This window comes from Cetorhinus maximus, chromosome 6, assembly GCF_964194155.1.
Source record: "Cetorhinus maximus chromosome 6, sCetMax3.hap1.1, whole genome shotgun sequence".
NCBI classification, from domain to species: Eukaryota; Metazoa; Chordata; class Chondrichthyes; order Lamniformes; family Cetorhinidae; genus Cetorhinus; species Cetorhinus maximus.
In genome coordinates, this window is record NC_135884.1 from 27,424,770 (window position 1) to 27,441,032 (window position 16,263).

Below are 16,263 nucleotides of genomic sequence, written 5' to 3' on the forward strand. Positions count from 1 at the left end.
ATAGATATCCTAGCTATGATGAATATTCAGTTGTATTTCTGTATTTGTAATGCAACTGCAGTTTTTTGTGTGAAAAATTGGAAAGGGTAATAATTTCATCTAGGGTTCTATTAAAGGATGTTACATGAAGGATACAATAAATTTTAAAAATCAGTAAAGAATTACAGCTTGCTTCTGTGTTAAGCTGGATTGATGGGTCTGAAACAGAACCGTGCAGTAACAGACACTAAGGTATGGCAAATCTCCAGCAAAGCAGTTCACGACTGTTCACCATAAATCACATATACTGTCTCATTCCAGGTGTACACAGGTGTTATAAGAAATACGTGATGAAATTTATGTTTGTAAATACAACTCCATCAAAAAACTAACTGCTTCAGGTCTTTTTAACAGAAATGCAAAAAACCAGGTTTGGTTCAGACGGTGGTTTAATCAAACTAAAAAACCTGGGGGTAAAAATTCCACCTCTGCACTCACCTGCCCATGATTTTCCATCTATTACCCTTTAAGCCAAAACCTTCAAATAATTCTTTCCTATTTAGAAATCAATGAAGTACAAATTTATTGCTTACACAAAGTACCGTTGTGGTTTTTATTGTTTCCTCTAAATCAGAAGGTTGAGTTCAAGTCCTACTTCAGAGACCTGAGCACATAGTTTAGGCTGACATTATGGTGCAGTACTGAAGAAGTACTGCATTGTCAGAAGATGCAGGCTTTCGGATGAAACATTAAACTTGAGGCTCTGTCTTCCCTCTGAGGCGGAAGTAAAGATCCCATAAAAATATTGCGAAGAAGAGCAGGGGAGTTCTTCCAATGTCCTGGTCAATATTTATACTTCATTCAATATCTAAAGACAGAACAGCTGGTCACTTATTTCAATGCTTTTTTGTGGGAATTTGTGGTGTGCAAAATTGGCTGCGGCGTATCCTATATTAAAATAGTGGCTATACTCCAAAAGTATTTTATTGGCTGTAAAGTGCTTTGGGATGCTCTGGTGTCCTGAAAGGTATTACATAAATGCAAGTCTTTGTTTCTTTTTGCTTTGCTTTTACTGTATACCATTTTGATTGGGCTACTTTTACAATCTTAAGTTTTATTGGATTGTTATTCTGATATTTCTGTTATTGTAATGCTTTAATAGCAGCTTTTTTCTAGAAGTGAAGGGAATTTTAAGGGAGCTAGGACTGTACAGTTCCCTACTTTCACAGGATAATGCTTGAAGCCAGGTCTGTCCAGCCATATCTTCCAGTAATCAGATGTGATGCTAAAAGGTGAGAGATAATGTACAGCTACCTAGTTGTTATGGGGCTAGATTATTTCATTATGCTCAGAAGATTGAGTGAAGTGGACTTTGTTTGAAAGGACACGGGAAGATTCACCCTGGTGGGGCAAGGAGAATAGACCCTGCTAAACATGGGAGGAGCTTGGGACTTTTAAACACAAAATGACATTTCTGCTGAGTACAATATCATGTATAAATGTGGCATGGAGTTTTCAGTTTGTTAAGAAGTTAATATTGAATACCTTTTCTGTAGTTTAGTGTATTAGTTACCTACTAAGAAATGTTTAGCCTAGGTTGATTTTAGTGTGTTTGTTACAGTAAAAGCCTTAAAACGTGAAGTCTTGCCATGCGATCCTTTGAGTTGGTCACTGGGAAATGCAATTTATTTTTTAAAGTTATCAGTCTCTTTGGGAATCATAACATGTGTCATTCCAGTCTACTAGCAACAAAATGGGTGTAGTGTAATGATGGTACTTTGTACTTGCATAACCTGGTCCAAATGATCATAAGAGGAAAAGCATCTGCCTATCAGGCATCTCTGTTTCTTCTAGGAACTGCAGCAGGTAAATGACATTGAAACAATTGGGAATATTAAAGATAATGGTGGACATTATCACACCAGAGGCTGTGCTGCATATGCTGGTGATGCAGTCTCTACAGTTTCTTTGCTGCTTATCTCCTGCTCAATATAGTTCTTAGTCCAGGCAAGCAAACTAATAATAAAAGATATAAGCATAAATGGAATGTTGTGGAACTTGTAAAATTGATCATGGCCATCAGTCAGGCACTCAATTGTGATGTGGCTAGCTACAGATAACTAGTAAATTGTATGATGGCAAAATCACTTTGTTGAACACCTTTTGCATATTCATACAGGCCATAGGGGGGGAAAAATGGATAAAGGGTTTGAACCATCACTCATGAATAGATTGAGAGGCAAACATGCTTTTAGTGCTTAAAAATGATAAAATCCTAATTTTAGGCTGAAGGACAAGTGGCAAAAAGTCAAATTTCAGTCATTTTCCACAAAATTATATACCAACCTTTATCAAAATACATATCCTATAGTGAACACATTAACTACATCTAAAATTATTTTTTAAATTGTATGAATTTTCATACATCCACTTATTCATTAATAGGCCAGTTAGCCTAACATTTGCCATAGGGAAAATGTTAGAAGCTATTATTAAAGATGTTATAGCAGGGCACTTGGAAAAATTCAAGGCAATCAGGCAGAGTCAGCATGGTTTTGTAAAAGGGAAATCCTGTTTAACCAATTTATTGGAGTTCTTCGAAGGAGTCACATGTGCTGTGGATAAAGGGGAACCGGTGGATGTGCTGTACTTAGATTTCCAGACAGCGTTTGATAAAGTGCCACATCAAAGGTTATTGCAGAAAATAAAAGCTCATGGTGTGGTGGATAACATATAGGCATGGATAGACAATTGGCTAGCTAACAGGAAACAGAGAAACCTTTTTCTGGTTGGCAGGATGTGACAAGTGGTGAGCCACATGGATCAGTGCCAGGGTGTCAACTTTTTACAATTTATATAAATGACTTGGATAAAGGGACAGAAGGAACGGTTGCTAAGTTTACTGACAACATGAAGATAGGTAGGAAAGTAAATTGTGAAGAGGACATAAGGAGGCTACAAAGTGACATAGGTAGGTTAAGCGAGTAGGCAAAGATCTGGCAAATGGAGTATAATGTGGGCAAATGTGAAATGGTTCATTTTGGCGGGAAGAATAAAAAAGAAGCTTATTATCTAAATGGTGAGAGATTGCAGAGTTCTGAGATTCAGAGAGATCTGAGTGTCCTAGTGCATGAATCACAAAAGGCTAGTATGCAGGTACAGCAGGTAATTAGGAAAGCTAATAGAATGTCATAATTTATTGTGAGGGGAATTGATTACAAAAGTAGGGAGGTTATGCTTCAGTTGTTCAGGGCATTGGTGAAACCACATCTGGAGTATTGTGTTCAGTACTGGTCTCCTTATTCAAAGAAAGATGTAAATGAAAGATGTTAGAAGCAGTTCAGAGAAGGTTTACTAGACTAATACCAGGAATGGGCAGGTTGTCTTATGAGGAAAGGCTGGACAGGTTAGGCTTGTATCCACTGGAATTTAGAAGAGTAAGGGACAATTTAATTGAAACCTTTAAGATCCTGAGGGATCTTGGCAGGATGGATGTGGAGAGGATGTTTCCACTTGTGGGAGAATCTAGGACTCAGGGTCACCGTTTAAAGGGGTCGCCCATTTAAGACAGAAATGAGGAGAAATTTTTTTCTCTCAGTGGGTTGTGAGTCTTTGGAACTCTCTTCCTCAAAAGGGGGTGGAAGCAGAGTCTTTGAATATTTTTAAGACAAAGCTAGATATATTCTTGACTAATGAGGATGTGAAAGGTCATCGGGGGTAGGCAGGAATGTGGGGTTGAGGTTACATTTGAATCAGCCATGATCTTATTGAATGGCAGACCAGGCTCGAGGGGCCAAGTGGCCTACTCCTGCTCTTAATTCCTTTGTTCGTATGTTCATTATAAAATGAATTTGACTTTAATTAAAGCTGAAATCATAAATATAATTAATGGGGCATGTATAAAAGATAACCTGGTGAAAAACACAATGCTGCAGTACCTCCGTGCTATTTTTTTTAGAGTTTCAAGTGCCACATAATGAACAGAATCCCTGGTAGTTTTCTTTATTTCTGCCAAAGTAAATTTAATATGATTTTTGATAGTATTTTTAGGTGCACAGATCTGCCATTTGGCTTGTGTGAATTTTTCTTCCTCTTCAGATAATACTAAAGTGCTAGACACGTAACCAGAAGACCAGATTCCTGGAATGAAATTCACACTCAGACTCCTTCTAGAGAATGTACTTGTCAAAATAGAATGGCCGTCTGCAGAGACCAGGGTTATACTCCTTCTGCATCAATTAAATGCTCTTTTTAATAGACCTAAATAGGGATAACAATCAATATGCCATCTCTACAATATACCATTCAAAACCCTTTGCTTAAGGAGTCTAATTTGAATGTTACAATTAAGGGGAGGAAAACATAAATACAATTAACTGTTCACCTTCTGTCAAATCAATGATTTTTAAATAATTGTAACTGATGAACCAAAAATTTTTATGTGGCCTGTTTCATTTTGATTTGTGACCATTCCAGGTGAAGTGTTGGAGCAGTAAAATTTAAATAAGCTTGAAAAGAAAAGTGCAGTTAGTGAATGCTTTAGTTTTAATAGCTACTGTTGGCTGTACTTGGGTACTGGAATATGAAAAATGACTTAGGTTCTGGATTCAACCATTTCAATAATTTGTACAACATGTAACTCTGAAAATTTTGGGAATGCGGCCTGTGAAATTTCAGTTGAAGTGCTAATGTCTTGCTCGGAAGATAGATGGAGTGACAAATTTGAGGAAATAATGTTACTATCACGCAGTGCTAAAAGCATCCTGCAATACATTACATCACATTTACGACAAAAATGTGCAAAGGCAAGACGACCTGGTTAAGGGAGGCTGGACTTCAGATACAGAATCTCTGCTTTTTGTCTATTAGTGATCTATACAGTTTGATTTTCAGTGTGAATAAGGTAATTGTGAACCAAATAGTTTCACAACCCCTTTGCCCTTGTGCATTTGTTAGCAGAAAGCAGGAGCCAGAAGCAGAGACATGACAATCATCTGCTATATATACTTTTTCTCTTTCCCCCCACCCCATACCAATCATTATATTACTTGTGACTTTCAGACAAAGGGTTACCAAATGTTACTTAGTTTTGCATAGTTAACATTTCGGTAATGGGCAGTCAAGATTCTCTCAGCAACTATAGAGCATTTTCTAAAGCAATTTGGCGTTGTTGTAGCAACTTGTGGTAGAGCTCTGAATAAAACAGATGTCACTGTGGCAGACTGATGCAAGAACAATCTATCACTACGTTGTTACCACTCCTCCTGTCCAAGCAAGTCATCAGAATGGCAGTTTTAGCTGCATAATCATCAGCATCAGCTATTAGCAATGTCTTCCTTCATCCTGTTATTAAAAGATGAGATGTTATGTTTGGTCTTCATGGCTACTTGGTTGAGGAGCTGATAAACTAATGAAGCATTGACCATTTACTAACTATTGTTCAGATTTTGCCTTATTAGACTGAGACATCAAAACCTTTTTTAAACAAACACATTTGTATCTTAAGGATTATTGAAATATTCTCAGGTCGACAATTAGAGATTTCATCTTCACGGGACATGGGTTTCATCCATTGGTAACTTGATGGGTTTCATTTGGAAATACAGATTAATTTAGAAAATATGTTGACAGGCTTAGATTGATATCAGATTTAAAAATATGCAGACAACTGTGATTCTGTATGGTAGTGAAAAAAAATTCTTACATAAATAGATTAAAGAAGAAAGGAACATAAAATAAGCATAAAAAGCTGAGAAAACTTACAACTTTTACTGTTTATATTCACTTTATGCTAATTATTTAATTTGTGGATCTCTAAGTATTGCAACTTATGAAACTGGGTAATCTTCTATACTATACAAAGAAGGTCATTAAAACTATTAAATGCTGCAGTACTGGAATTATATAAAACAGTACAGCAGTACTTTAGTTTCTGACAGTTATTCAAATTAAAATGCTACTGTAGATTTTTAATGTTGTTTCTGAGTAAGATTGTGAAATGGCATAAATTGCGTCACCTGTGTTTGAGATGCACATAGAAATTCAGACCAGAATTTCTATCGAGTAACCTGCATTATCATGGTCAAGACTGAGGAATAAATTATGAATGCTGCTGGACTCTTGTGTGTATTTTTACACATGTCTAAACAAGCAGATTATACTTTTGAGAATCTTTTTTTTTTAATTGTTAATTTTTCAATGACATCTGGTATTGAATTTTCCATTTTTGGCAGGAAGACAGCTCTCAAAAGTGAATGTTCAGCTTTAGTGAGATAATTACACATAATATATGTATCTAAAACAAACTCCCTGGGTAACAGTGTCAGAATTACACATGAAAATGCCTTGCAAATATTTTTGGAAAGGGCAGAAATCAGAGTGGGCGCATAGTTTGGTATATATTGGTCCATGAAAATTAGTTGTTTTAACTAAGTGTGATTTTATTAACTAGCCAAAAGCTTCAAAATCTGATAGGATTTTAGTCTGGACATCTTGGAGCTAGCACAAACTGCAATTTTTTGCATACTCTTGATCTTATATAATACTGTAGAATCTTAAAGTTGAATAGTTTTGGTACACTTGAAAGCAAAAAACATAGAAGATTTACCTGTGCTGTAAATGCTAAACAGTGAATGTGTTCTTGGTAGTGAAACCTTCTTGAATTCTCAGCATTCTTTATGAAAGAAATAGACCACTTTTCATTGTTGTTATAGATAACAGCTCTGTCTGTTATCTGTGTGAATCAGACAGTGTGTATAGTGCTAGTTTGTACAGTCACAGTCTAAAGCATGGCAATGACGAAATCAATTTGACACTTTCACAATATGGAGCTTTATCTCAAAGCACACACAGCACATTTGCTAGTCATAACCCCACATTTTAATGACTGACGCATGCGGGAAGCAATTTCAATTTTTTTCTGAAAGGGATAAATGAGTATCCAGTTAATACCAATCATGAATTCAAGCCAACTAACAAAATTGATGCTACATACCCTGTTCTTGTTTTGCATGTTCTGCAGTTTGAAATGCAATAATGAGCCAGTTTGTACACACACATCCGGATAGAACTAATCTAAGAAAGTTCATTGTGCATTTTTGACGCATCTACCATTTGAATCTGAATCTATCCAGCTTGCTGCTGTTCTGTCCATAAACTAATCAGTCTTAATGCTATTAAATTCCCTCAGATCTATTACAAATAATCACAGCTTTTATGCCTGTTTTAAGAAAAGTACTGGTTATAGAGTTATACAAGCAGAAACAGTATAAATAAAATATTCATATAAAAATAGTCTCTTACAAAATATATTCTCTTAACCTATGGTTCCTTTTTCCACATGATGGGATTTGTCTGGAGTATCAAATTTGATAATCTTTAGTTCAAATGGTTCATAATTAGTTCAAATTTCAAACTGAAAAATAATCAAGTTTTTACAGTAGTTTAAATGATCACAACCAGTTTGATTTTCCAGACAACTAGCAGCAAAACAGCAGAAGATTTACAAAAGATGCCTGCTTTTGTCAGTAAAAAGCCTGATGCTGCAGGACACAAAACATTCCTGCAAACAGCTGTTAGAAATATCCGAGCAAAACCTAATATATACAGCCAAACAAATCCAATTCTTGCTGTATCTAAAGAAATTATTCCACAAAGAAAGTAAAACTCTTTTTTTGCGGAAGTATCCCAAGTAAAGTTCTTTTTAAATAAATTAATATTAGTTTCTTTTTCTCTAAATATATTGTTAAATATTGTCGTTACTATTTACTTAATGTTGCTGGTATAGTCAGTCATTATGTCCAAGTGCCCCAGTCCACCATGGTGTTCTTAATGGCTGTGAAAAAATGTGGCAGAAAAGAAAAAGCTGATAAGTCAGTGTCTATGGGAAACTGAAAACAGTAATACTTGCTGTAGCAAATCCTGTGAGATCCAGACAGGCAAGACAAGCAGAAGCTTTTCACAAATGCAGAAACCTAAATCTGCATAATCCACACTCAAAGCAGAAATTCTCACAGGGGCATTGTCAACCCTGTCCTGTTTATAGTCCACATTTAAAGGGGTTTTTTTTTCAAGCCAAGTTACTGCTAATTTCACTATGGCTCTTTCAACCTTGTGCCATTTTCTGTACAGACCTGGACTTATTTCAATGCACTAATTGAAATAGGGTTTACGTATTTGAATTCTGTGTGGTATATTTATGGAGATGGCAACAGGTGCTTTTCTTTGTAATCCAGCTAGGCTCATCAATCTGGCAACATTATCGGACAGGGATCCTCAAGCTTTTGCATTCTATAGGAAAGCGAGACATTATTTGCAAACTCACAGCCACTAGATTGAGATCATGTGCAAATTTAGGAATATTTTCTTTGGAGGGTATGACTCTCCTCCTTATAAAAGATTCAATTTCATTTACATGTATAAACTTCTGTTCTTTCGCTGCAGGTGTTGCACTTGACATAACAGCACCAGTGGAATTTGCAGTTGCACTGCCAGACTCTGGAATACTGGTGAGTGTTGTATCCTCGTCCACAACACATCAAATCACAACTGTTATTTTGTGAGGCTGTCTTGTTACACATTCTTCCCTGTGTCCCAACACTCCCGGTGATTGGGTCCTCCTCGCAGTAGTTAGGAGATTTCTCAATGTACACCAAGTCTGTAACCATTGGTTTACGGTATGAAAGTGGCTTTTTAATCTTCAAGAAGACTGGTCGCTTGTTTCGATGCGTCCTTACTGGTTCAACTTGAACTGCTTCATTGTATTTCTCTTTCAGGATGTAGCCCAGTTCTCTGAATTTGGGAAGCATTGTCCAGCATGTTTTAGTGGTACACGATCCAGACACTCCATGACATTTGCATTCTAATTTCATATTTTCTCCGAGGATCTAGAATAAAGTAAATGCAATACATGTAACCAAATCCACAATAAAACTGTCAGCCTTTGCTGTATTACACCAAATTTTAAGAACCTTAAATGCATTCTGACACTGTTTGACTGGGCGCTGGTGAGATGAAAAAGCAGTATAGATCAATGAGGTTCAGCAAACCAGGCAGAAGAATCAGTCCATCTTCAAATTTCTGACCACAATCCAACTGAAAGTCAGAAACTGTAACAATACTAAGTCACTATCAAAAATCAGGATGACAGTAGTCGAATAGAAGTCCAATAAAAAGTTACGAATAATATAGAGCCTTCTCAGAAATGGTAGTTTTACAATTATGTTTTTTAATGCTGTTTATATCTATAGCATCACTTTGGATGTTGTCTGGCAGTGCTGGGCTTTGATTTGATGGCTTTCCCTGTTCTAGATAAACAGAAAGACTAAATCAGGCGGCCACTAACCATATGCACCAAGATGAAACTAAACACATTTTAGGGAACTGGATAATGCACTAAGAACTTTCACCATTTTTAAACATTTATTCTTTCACAAGGTGTGGGCCAGCATTTATTGCCTATCACTAATTGCCCTTGAGAAGGTGGTGGTGAGCCACCTTCTTGAACTGCCGCAGTCCATGTGGCGTAGGTATACCCAGAGTGCTGTTACGAAGGGAGTTCCAGGATTTTGACCCAGCGACAGTGAAGGGACAGTAATATAGTTCCAAGTCAGGATTGTGTGTGGCTTAGAGGGGAACTTGCAGGTGGTGGTGTTAATATACATATCTGTTGCCCATGTCTTTCAAGTCATAGAGGCTGCAGGTTTCAAAGCTGCTTGGTGTGTCACTGCAGTGCATCTTGTAGATGGTACACACTGCTGCCATTGTTCATCAGTGATGCAGGGACTGAATGTTTAAGATGGTAGATGGGGTGCCAATCGAGAGGGCTGCTTTGTCCTGGATGGTACCAAACGTTTTGAGTGTTGTTGGAGCTGTACTCATTCAGGCAAGTGGAGAGTATTCCATCACACTCCTGACTTGTACCTTGTAGATGGTGGACAGGCTTTGGGGAGTCAGGAGGTGAGTTATTCTCCACAGAATTCCCAGCCTCTGACCTGGTCTTGTAGCCACAGTATTTAAATAACTAGTCCAGTTCAGTTTTGGGGTCAATAACCCCCAGGATGTTGTAATGGGGGATTCAGCGATGGTAATGCCATTGGACGTCAAGGGGTTTGGGAGATGGTCATTGCCTGGCACTTGTGTGGTGCGAATGTTACTTGCTACTTATCAGTACAGGCCTGGGTATTGTCCAGGTCTTGCTGCATTTGGACATGGGCTGCTTCAGCATCTGAAGAGTCTCAGATTGTGCTGAATATTGTGCAATCATCAGGGAACATCCCCACTTCTGACCTTATGATGGAAGGAAGGTCATTGATGAAGCAGCTGAAGATGGTTGGGCCTAGAACACTACCCTGGGGAACACCTGCAGTGATGTCCTGGAGCTGAAATGATTGATCTCCAACAAGCATATCCATCTGCCTTTGTGATAGGTGTGACTCCAACCAATGGAAAGATTTTCCCCTGATTTTCATTGACTCCAGTTTTGCTAGGGCTCCTTGATGCCACACTCAGTCAAATGCTGCCTTGATGTCAAGTGCAGTCACTCTCACCTTACTTCTTGAGTTCAGCTTTTTTGTCCATGTTTGGACTAAGGCTGTAATGAGGTCAAGAGCTGAGCAGCCCTGGCGGAAACCAAACTGAGCTTCAATAAGCAGGCTAATGATGAATAAGTGCCACATGATGGCAATGTTGACAACCCCTTCCATCACTTTGCTGATGATTGAGAGTAGACTGAAGGGGTGGTAACTGGTTGGGTTGAATTTGCCCTGGTTTTTGTGGACAGGACATACATGGGCAATTTTCCACATTGCTGGGTAGATGCCAGTGTTGTTGCTGTACTGGACAGCTTGGCTAGGGGTACGGCAAGTTCTTGAGCACGAGTCTTCAGTACTATTGCTAGAATACTGTCTGGGCCTAAAGCCTTTGCAGTATCCAGTGCCTTCAACCATTTCTTGATATCACGTGGAGTGAATCAAATTGGCTGAAGACTGGCATCTGTGATGCTGGAGGAGGCCGAGATGGATCGTCCTGCTTTTGGATTCTGATTTTGAATGCAGCCCAGATGAGATGAAAGTATCTTTCTTCTGCACAACACCAGACCACATCTCATTATGCAATAATGGATAGTCTAACTTAAAATCTCGGTGTGGGAATTGGAAAGATTATCTTAGTGCAGGTCCAAGTGCAGGTTTAGCTGCGGTTAAGTTATATTACTGGAGTGAAATACAAGATTTTTCACTTTACATGTTATTCATGTTATATCTGATCTGAGAATGCTTAACTGTGATTCTGATTGCAAAAAGTGAATAATGTTCCCATCCTTAGTGGCTTGGTGAACACAAAATAATGTTCTCTGTATTTATGCATTTCCCCACTACAGCACTGCTGTCAAGAGGCCTATACTGTTCCTTAATTCTACTCATATACTGTCTGTTCACCCTTACTGAAATCCTATCTCTCCACAGCTGTGATTGTGTCTTTTGGAAATATTGCGACTCCAGTGACTTTTCTTCTTTTCCGTTCTTCCTGTCCTTTCCATAACTTGGAATATTTAGCTCTTGGGCATGCCCACCTTGTAGCCAGACCTCTGTAATGGCTACAACTGCATATCTTTTAAGATGATTATGTGCTTCTAACTCACTATTTTTATTTCTAATGCTACAAACATTTGTATACCAAAACATAGGGGTTTACTGTCCCTATTCTGCCCATGTGCCCTGATAGTGTACCCCTCACATGTTTTGACCTATCATACTAGGTGGCTGATGAGCTGCACATTGCTACACAGGCAATTTAATATGTTTATATTTTTCATCACTCCCACTTTATTTTTAACAGCTATTTTATTATTACTTACTACAACCTTTTCTGTTCCCAGAGTAGTTACATTATCTTTATCCTTTTTGTACCCTTATCTCGTCTTTAGTTTATCTTTTATGCTATTATATTTTCCAGCCAGAACTTCTTTAGGTGCACCCCATGCCAGCAGTATAACTCCCTCATGTCCAAGTACAGGTGTTAGTGTCCCATGAAAAGGAACCCCTCCATCACACACTAATCTTTCCGAAAGACATTGGGCGGAATCATCCCAGATTTGAACGAAGTGTGGTAACGGGCCATTTACCAGCCACGATGGCAGCTTCTCACGTCGTATCGTCCCAAACCCACCGCAATAATTATGCATTCTCAGGAAACACACCCTTTTGATGGCGTGCGGGCTTCGATTCACCTGGCGCACCGTCACCTCGCCACTTCATCACGCCGGCCGCCACATTTAAAGCACAGCCCCACGCGCACCTCTCAGTGCTTCCAGCCCAGGATTGCTGCAATAAGACATGGCCCCAAAAGGCAAGAAGACTGCAGCCCCCAGGTTTAGTGACGCATTCCTCGGGTACCTTTTGGATGCCATGGAGGCCCGCCGTGATGTCCTCTACCCCCATTCTGGCTGCAGGAGGGGCAGCAACATTACCACCCTGGCTTGGTAGGTGATGGCAGTGGTGATCAGTGCCAATGCTGCACCCAAGAGGTTGGCCGTCCAGTGCAGAAAGAGGATGAATGATCTCATCCATGCCACCAGTGTAAGGCAACCACCTCATCAGTCTAAACTCACACACTCAAGCCCATCACACATTCACTGGCATCTCACACTGCCAGCTCAAGGGACCTCACTACTCACTCTTTCATACACACTCACGCATCTCCATCTAGCCTCATCTACTCTGCCTTCTCAGCCCTCACCATCCTGAGGCCAGCTGCACAGATCAACGTACCCCCCACACAAACCCTGGGATACCCCCCTTCACCAGTACAGCCCTCGCCCTGAAGCCGTACAAAGCCTGTGAGCCCCGCTGTAGCTCTGTCTGCGAAGCTTGATGCTGATGACTGCAAGTGCTGCCCGAAGCAAGGTAGAGAAATGAACCTCGAAGTCCCGAGCAAAGTGCAGCTCGCCAGGTACACGTCAATTATATGCAGTCGTGAAACATGTCGGTGTGCAATCAGTGGACGAGCCAGCATTTGGGAATGATTCCAGCAGGTTGGCCTTATAATGATATGCAGATGTATTACAGTGTGGTTCATCATGTCTGATGGCGGGAAACACAGCCCACCATTGACAGGCAGAGCGGACAATTGCAAACTGGTTTCATGACGCTGTGAAACCGATTTTTGGGCTTCTTGCCATGTCACCCACTCACACCGCCCGATGCCAGCAAGCACAGATGATTCCGCCCATTGTTTGTCCCTGATCAATTTACCCCTCTGCCAATTTGCTCAGGTAATAATCCGGAGATTACCACCCTTGAGGTCTCGCTTTTAATCTTGCGCCTAGTTTCTTTTCTCAGCTTTGTAAAATTTATTCTCAGGATATTGGCATTTATTGCCCATTCCTAGCTACCACACTTGCTAAAGCAAGTTCATGTGAGACTGGAGTCACATAAAGGCCAGACTTGGTAAGAAGAGCAGGTTTCATTCCCTAAAGAATATTAGGTTTTTACGGCTTCGTGGTCATGTTTACTGGTCCCAGTTTTCTATTTTCAGAACGTTTTTTTAATTGAAATCAAATGTTCAAACTCCCATGGTAGGATTTGAACTCACATTCCCAAGATTATTAGTCTAGACCTTTGGATTGCAAGTCCACAAACATAATCCTCTTACTCTCTCAGCGTGACCTCATCCCTGTTGTTTCCTATGCGCTGCTTCCAACATGGATTACAACAACTGGTTATTCCTCCTCCATTTCTAAATTCCCTTTGAGCCACTTAGAGATGTCCCTTTCCCTGGTAGGGACAACCTTTTGACTCCAAAGCAAGAGAGCTTTGACTTGAGTCAAATAGGCCCTTAGAACAACCATTATTGGGCTCTATTAGAGCTTTTTTATTTTGCTTTATTTTTCATTTTATACAGACCAAAGTAGTTTCCCATCTTATCAGCAAGTCATTGAGCAGAAACTGAACTGGACCAGCACATAAATACTGTAGCTGCAAGAGCAGGTCACAGGCTGGGCATTCTGCAGTGAGTAACTCACCCCCTGACCCTTTCCATCACCTACATGGCACTAATCAGGAGTATGATGGAATGGTCTCCACTTGCAAGAGTGGGATAGTAGCAACTATCCCTCATTTCCAATTCCCTTGTGGGGGTAGGGGGGTCCATGGCCTTCATTTGGCAACTCTATGCAACAGCTTTGATTCTCAATGGAATCTGGTGAATTTTGCCTTCCACTGCTATGTCACTACAAGGAAGCACTCCCAAATAATACACTTTGGCATGATGCCTCTTAATGCCTTGCATAAAGCATTATTGAAAATGACTATAATAAATTATGACAATGTCTTTTCTTCTTCGGGACCTGCATTTGGACCTCAGATCATAGTTAAAACACATTGTTGGGATGGAGTAGAGAGAACATCACTCTGCAACTAGCCCATGGTATACCTGACTAAGGGATTGTGGATTCTGACACTTGGAGTAATTTTCCAAATGTGCTCCAGCAGCAGAAATTTCACCTACCACCAGAACATGGTGGAAAACCACAGTGGCATCGCTAGTGACAGTTACTTAAAAATTATCTCTTAAATATTAAAGGTGTTCAAATCCTCAGCATCACCTTAAAATATTCCCCAGGTCGACCAGCATCTATAAAGGGTTGGACTCAGTAGTAGGAAACTCAAGTTTCAATTCCTTTTATACTCAAGTTCCCCATAAAGATCAAACAGCATATTTTTCAGTTACTACACTTGGACATGTTGAATTACCTGAGCAAAACATGGAGGAATATATGACTGAGAGCACCATACTTAGAATTTTCCATCCAGTTAAGTTAATGGATGGAAGATCGATCAGGCTGTGTTAAGGGTGAGTGATCCTTCTCACCCAATATTCCTCTCTGTCCTGTGCCTGAGTGATCCAATACATCCAGTCTAAGTAACAGTGAAATCAATCCCAAGTATCATTAATCTCAGATGGCTTACTTGCCAGAGCAACAGAAAACTGCTGGAGCAATCCTTCTCTGCATCACTGAAGAAAGAATAAGTAGTAGTTTCAATGCATTCATGCATTGTTTCACATCTTGGTCTACTCATCATGACTAAGGATAAATGCATAACAACATGAGAAATGGCAGCAGGAGTGGCCCATACAGCACCTCAGATCTGCTCCACCATTTAATAAAATCATGTTGATTCTCCATCTCAACTCCAGTTCCTGTTGCATCCTGATATTATCAATTTGACGAGTAGGTGACAAAAATAAACCATTCCATTGTCTAAATGTTACTCTTCAAAAGTTTGATCAAAAGTGTTTTATATTATCAATTGTAGATTATTTGTCAATAAATTAACATTATGTCTTTACAACTACTAATCCTTGAGCATCAATATCATTGCAGGTCAAGTGCTCAAATTCCAAAGGTCATTACATCTACGACACCTTCCACTTGAAAGAAAAGATACAATATACAATGACACAACATTCAGGAACTTTTCAGTGTACGTATAAGATAAATTGTTAAAATTCATATAAGCACACTCGCTGTGCCTCGTGCTTTACAGGAAAAGAGTAACTAAAGTGAGCATTGGTCCTTTAGAGGCTGAGGCTGGGGAATTAATAATGGGAAATGAGGAAATGGCTGAGTTTTTGCACAGTTATTTTGTATCCACCTTCACAGTAGAAGACATAAAAAGCATCCCAAGGATAGTAGAAAATCAAAAGGCAAAAGGGAGGGAGAATCTTAAAACAATCACTATCTCCAGCGGAGCATGGAGGCTGGGTCATTGAATATATTCAAGGCTGAGTTAGACAAATTTTTGGTTGACAAGGAAGTCAAGGGTTATTGGGGGAGGGGGGGCGGCAGGAAAGTGGAGTTAAGGACACAATTAGACCTGCCATGATCTTATTGAATGGCGGAGCAGGCTCTAGAGGCCGAATGGCTTACTCCTGCTCTTATTTCTTATGTTCTTATTTTTCTGTCATGATTAACCTATCATTTGTCGAGATTTTCCATCATTTACTCCTGTGATTATCATTTACTACAGTTTTCTATTATTTAGTGTTCTATCAGTTATTGCACTTTTACTGTTCTTCACTGTGCCTTTACTATAGTTTTTGCCTTTTATTAGCATTTACCCCATTTTTACAATCATTCACTCTGCCTTTATTGCCTTTTATTGTTTTACTACCATTTATTGCATTTTAACTATGTTGTAATTACTAAGAAAATGGATTCTCCATTGTAGGAATGGGGTTTTCAAAATCAGTTAGGGAAGCATCATTTACTTGAAGGACACATTG

The 16,263-nt window shown here is 39.3% G+C and overlaps 1 protein-coding gene across 3 annotated transcripts in view; it reads right to left on the reverse strand.

Moving 5' to 3' along the window:
• The window catches only part of LOC144681664 (protein Wnt-7a), a 48,511-nt gene that overhangs the window by 15,215 nt on the left and 17,033 nt on the right, over window positions 1-16,263 (reverse strand). Inside the window, exons 4-5 of one of the 3 annotated variants that reach the window (XM_078543466.1) lie at window positions 8,393-8,864; window positions 7,748-7,813 (exon numbers count right to left, since the gene is read on the reverse strand). In XM_078543466.1, coding sequence (XP_078399592.1) covers window positions 7,773-7,813; window positions 8,393-8,864 — 513 coding nt within the window. In that variant the 3' untranslated portion in view covers window positions 7,748-7,772. Of the gene's footprint in view, window positions 1-5,794; window positions 7,814-8,153; window positions 8,865-16,263 lie in introns of those variants that run through there. The other 2 variants (XM_078543465.1, XM_078543468.1) reach the window with 2 other exon arrangements.